The sequence below is a fragment of the Vitis vinifera genome, chromosome 9 (genome assembly GCF_030704535.1).
Source record: "Vitis vinifera cultivar Pinot Noir 40024 chromosome 9, ASM3070453v1".
Lineage (NCBI taxonomy): Eukaryota > Viridiplantae > Streptophyta > Magnoliopsida > Vitales > Vitaceae > Vitis > Vitis vinifera.
Genome location: NC_081813.1, coordinates 11,218,440 through 11,223,886, shown reverse-complemented (window position 1 = coordinate 11,223,886; position 5,447 = coordinate 11,218,440). Strand labels below are relative to the sequence as shown.

The window sequence follows — 5,447 nt, the reverse complement described above, 5'->3', positions numbered from 1 at the left end:
TATGGTTGTGCATTAAGTATTCAACATATTTGATAACAAACATGCCACAATCACCACTACATGGTACACAGATAATCAATGTTAGGGATATTATTAAGGATTAAGTGTATAAGTTATGAAAGTAAATTTAAGATCACTTACTCATTTTTCTGTTGAGGAATATCTTACAGCCGTTCAATTTCCCATTCCTAGTAGTTAACTTTTGTGTCACCATGAAACCCATAATATGCTATTGCATTCAATATATGCGGCAACAATTTGGCTAATGGTTTAATGGCAACTTGCAATCTTGCATTATTATTGATGCCCATTAATAAGTCATATACATATATAATCCTTCGATGAAGGTGGACAACTCCTAATACCCATTTTGAAATTGCAACCTGTTGACAATGAACTTGATAGCAGTTAAGTTCAATTTTTTCTTAACATATATATTTAAATCAAAATTCTAAATATTTGGATAAAATAATTTCATAAAAATTATATTCAAATACGTTATAAATTCATAACAAATAACTTCATTACACAAAATTTCAAAACCTTTTGATGGTAAACTTGATAGTAGTTAAGTTTAGTTTTTTCTAATCATTCAAATATTGCTTTAAACCTTGGACTATAACCTCACTGAGAAAATTTTCAACAATTACATTATCAATTCATGAAAAATAAATTCATAAAAAAAAGGATAATCGATTAAAAATGATAAAATTAAAAAAAAATTAAAAATCAAAATTTCAAGTAGAAAATTAATGCTTACTGAATCAATTGATTTCTTCTCATTTTTTGATGACGATGACGAGGTTTCAAAACCTGGCTTTCTTTCACTTCTCTTTTTTCCCAAAATTTTATACCTCTTCTGTTTCGTATTTTTCATCACCGAATTTTTTTCTTCCTCCATTTTCATGAACTGAATCAACACACAATATCAGAAAGATGAAAAATAGGGTTTGATTGAAAAAAAAAAAAGAACCAAAATAAGACACTTAGGGTTTTTTCTCATTTCATGGATGAAGATTCATATGTACACTTCGAAAGACTAAAATCAAAGAATGAAATAGTGAAACTTACTTTGTGTTGTGTTGCCTTTTTGTTCTCTTGCAATAAACGGAAAAATCCTTCGTGATTTGTTTCTCGCAGGTTAACAGATGGAACAAATGGGTTTGCAGGGTAAGGAAGAGACACAATACAAGGAAAAATTGGAGTTGGAGGGAAAATGGGCTGAAAAGATAGCTGAGGGGGTATTTTTGTTCGAATTGGGTCATTTTTTAGACTTAAATAAGTGAGGGGTTAGTTCTGCAATATTGAGGGATATTTGTCCCTTTTAATCGGTTATCCCAAAAAAAAAAGCAAATATAATTTATCAATTTAACCTAAACCTCCGCTAGTTTGACAAGAATGCAAAATTTTTAGTTGTTGTTTTATTTTGGTGGATTTTGCAGGGGAGGAAGGGAAGAGAAAGTACCAAGCGACACCCAAGACGGAAACGCCGATGGCAATGGCAATACTGATGGCGGAGAAGGTGTAGGGTGAGATCTGAACCAGTGCGCGAGACCATAAGCTTGATGCACCCACCATTGATTCTGATTACCAATTTTCCCCGGACCTGATCTTCGTTTCAGAAATTAGGGTTTATGGATCATGTAATTTGGGAACAAAAAGGAGATCACCCTTCCTGGTTTCCTCCTGTGTCTCTTCCTCCTGATTCGTTTCTCATTTACCAACACATCCACCTGATAAATTCTTCTCCTCTGCAGCACTATAACTTTTTTTTTTGGAAAGTTAGGTTTTGGGTTGTTGATGTTTATCAACAAAATGGGAGATGAGAATGTTACAGAAATGAAAGAGGTTAGGTTTTACAGCATTTTGGGTTTCTGAGATTGAGAATGGGAGAGAGAAGGGGAAAAGCAGAATACGAGAGAGATATTGGTTTTGTGGCTTTTCAGAGGGTTTTTTCTCTTTTGAATTTTCAAATGTGGAATGCAGCTGACAAGGTGAAGGGTATTTTTGGCATTGAAATACACATAAGCTTAAAGTGCATGATCCTCCAAATATTTTCTAATTACATTATCAATTTTGAAATATGTAAAATTGGGTTTTCAAAACCATATATTTTCCAAATCAACAACCTAAAACCTAACTTTCCCAAAGATAAACTTACATCCAATGGAATCTTTTCTAATCACACATGAATCATAACTTTATATTTACTTATCATAAAATCCAATATGATGATAGACTTGCTTTCATACCAAAAACTTAATTACTTCTCTTCACATGAAAGGTTGTTTAAGATGACGGCATCAATTTTGAAAGTCAGAAGGGAATATTCCGAATTAAGACTTTAGGAAGGATTAATAGAGTTTTCTAGCTGGATATTTCTTAAGCACTTAGGGGATTAAATTGAATTTCTTTCAAATAATAATAAAATTTTAAATTAATGAATTTTTACTTTGAAAAACAAATTGAAAAATTACCTGCATGGAGGGCAACTAGCGTAGAGCCAATGGACAAACGTTAAGGGCTTCCACCTATTTCCTCGTTACCCTACTTTATTTATTTATTTTTTTCCAAATAAAAATAACAAGAGAAAAGAAAAAGGTGAGGGAAGAAGGAAAAAAGAGAAAAGACAGGGAAAAAAGAAGACAGGGTTAGGAAAAAGGAAGTGGAGTATTTTTATTTTTATTTAAAACAAAAGGGGGTTAAAAGAGAGAATAGGTGGGGCGTCTTAACATTTATCATACCAAACATCCTCTTTGTCTAGGCAATCAGGGCCACTTCTCTTCATCACAACTCCTGGAGCTCAAATCCAACGGTGGTGTCCTCTGGAGCAGGAGGTCCGGTAATGTCTCAAGCTTTGGACTTGAAATTATTTCCAAGGAAAGAAGACATGGCATTACTTTCCTCCTCTCTTCTTTTACTTCCCAATTTTCCCACTCAGACATGCCTCGAAAAACCAGATGCTTCAACCTTGGAAATGCAATTTCTGATGATGATCCCAAGAACTCACCACCCACGTATTTCACTCGCCACAAGGAGTATATATTCAGGCTCTCGAGAAGTGGGAGTTCCCCCAGAGGAGGCAAGCACTGACATTCTGTGCAACATGAAAGGTAAATGTGTTTTAGTTGGGGTAATGATGACTCCATCACCCACCTAGGCCATTCGCTGACTTGATACCATGCTATGCCGAGGGATTTTAAATTTGGATGAGGTTGTAAGGCTTCAGCCACTTCCTTCATCCCCACTATTTGTCTCTTCTTTGGTCCGAATTCTAATGTCAAATGAAGGAGATGTTTCTTATTCTTCAATTCTGCCTTTTCAGCCTCCCCTGCATCTTCCAAACGGCTCAGTCGTTTTATTTGAAGCTCTCCTCCAAGCTCCTTTAAGTTTCTCATTTCTTCTATTTTGCACACCTCATCGACAATAAAAATGGGTAAGGTTCGAAGAGATGTTAATCTTACAACTCTTTTGGGCAAGCCTCTTAGCCCCCCAGCTCCACTCCCCTTAATTAAAAGATGTCTTAAGTTAACCAGATTTCCCATCCCTTGAGGCAGTTCTCTAAGGTCAATAGAATAACGAAGACCTAAGGTTTGCAGATTACATGGACCACAAATGGTTTCGGGCAATACTTTCAAACTCGTGCACAATGATAGATTAAGGTACCTCAGATGTATGAATTCACCCACCTCCCTTGGGAGTTCTACAATTGAGTCATTACCTCTCAAATCCATTGCTCTAAGATATTTGAATTGCTGGAAGGAATCAAGTGGAAATGAGTCAATTCTACACCTGTTTTCAGACACAACTAAAAGTGTGTAAATTCCTCGCGTTATTAACGGGGAAAGAGAATCGCGTACTCCCTTGCACAATTACAGTTGCATGACGACCCTTTTGAAGGGACAAGTTTGTCTTTAGGTTTTCACAATCATCCTCCACAATTAAGCATTCATTGTTGGTCAAAAATTGAGCAAAGTCATGCACTATATAATGCATCTTGCACCTTACTATGTTACCCTTATCATCTTTCTCAAAATATTGGAAGAAAGACCGAGCTGCTAAGTTTTCAAAGTACTCTCTCCCAATTGTCTCCATCTCTCTGCCTGCCTTAGAGTTGAGGTAGCTTTGTGCCATCCATAACTTAATCAAGTCGTCTCTTTCAATGAAGTGATCTTTGGGAAAGACTGCACAATATGAGAAGCACTGTTTAAGTGCCGGGGGCAGATCATAGTAACTCAACAGCAAGGCAGGGGACAGTTTTTTCTCAAAAACATCCCGTTCCCACATTTCACTATTCAAGACATTCTCCCAATCTTCTTTATTATTTTTGAAATGCATCAGACTCCCTAAATCTTTAAGGGCAAGAGGTAAGCCCTTGCACTTGACTGCTATTTTTTTGCCAATTTCTTCTAGTTCTTCAATTTTGTGGGTACTCTTCCCGCAAAATGCTATTTGGGAAAATAACGCCCAACCTTGCTCTAATAGTAAGCTTCCTAAGGAGTGCATGTATGTGCTTCTCATGGCAACGCTCTCACTGCGAGTGGTCACTAAAATTCTACTCCCACCACCTCCACACTTGAGACAATTCTTCAGTTGTTCCCACAACTGATAATCTTCGGTCCAGACATCATCCAGCACATGGAGAAACTTTTTCCCTCAATAGATTCTTGAATTTTTTGTCGTAGAGCTTCAGGATCATGGAGATCAGAAGACTGGCCTTGGAGGGCTTCAAGAATAGCCCTCTAGATTCTTATTGGGACAAAAAGATCAGACACGCAGACCCAGATTCTCTTATCAAAATGAGCCTTCACCTCATCGTGGTTAAAGGCTAGTTGAGCAAGAGTTGTTTTGTCGATACCTCCCATCCCAACCACGGAGATGGTGTAGAGGCCCAAGTTTTGTTCACAACTCTTACCCAACAGCTGCCTTAGTATGGTGTCCCTGTCCTTATCCCGACCCCATACCTCTGAAATGTCAACTGCAGAGATAGTTATAAGCCTCTGTGGTTCCTCGTTGCTAAATATGGATGTAAAATTGAACCGATTGCTCTGGTTTGCAATGTCATCAACTTGCTGTTTAATATCCTTAATCTTAAGAGCAATGTCACGACGGCCAGCAACTCGTTTGAAACAGATGCAAGGGGAGGGAATGCAGGAGGTTACCTTCTTGTTAGACATGGAAGGGCTTTCAGGTCTCTCAATCTGAGATTTGAGAAGAGAAGTGCTCCACTCATCCAGCACGTCGTCCATTTGGTAGGCGATGTCTTTAAGCCTCTGCAACCAAACTTTGACAAGTTCCTCCCTCACTTGTCTCTTCTCTGCATCTGCAACAACAGCTCGGACGATCTGGAGTGTGTTGGTGAGGCTTTGGATTTCTCTTTCAACACCCACAACCAGAGAAACTTCCTGATGAATTTGTTGTTGGATAAGAGAACCCAAACGGTCTAA

At 37.6% G+C, this 5,447-nt stretch overlaps 1 protein-coding gene across 1 annotated transcript; it reads right to left on the bottom strand.

Moving 5' to 3' along the window:
* Nucleotides 1-2,768: 2,768 nt before the first annotated feature.
* Nucleotides 2,769-3,398, bottom strand: LOC100267836 (putative disease resistance protein At3g14460). The gene has a single exon (XM_010656688.1). It carries the CDS (start codon nt 3,396-3,398, stop codon nt 2,769-2,771), a length of 630 nt encoding a protein of 209 aa, XP_010654990.1.
* Between the last annotated feature and the right edge of the window lie 2,049 nt (nt 3,399-5,447).

What these genes read in the sequence shown, in the direction of transcription:
- LOC100267836 (XM_010656688.1), bottom strand. Translation starts at nt 3,398, where the DNA reads ATGAGAAACTTAAAGGAGCTTGGAGGAGAGCTTCAAATAAAACGACTG.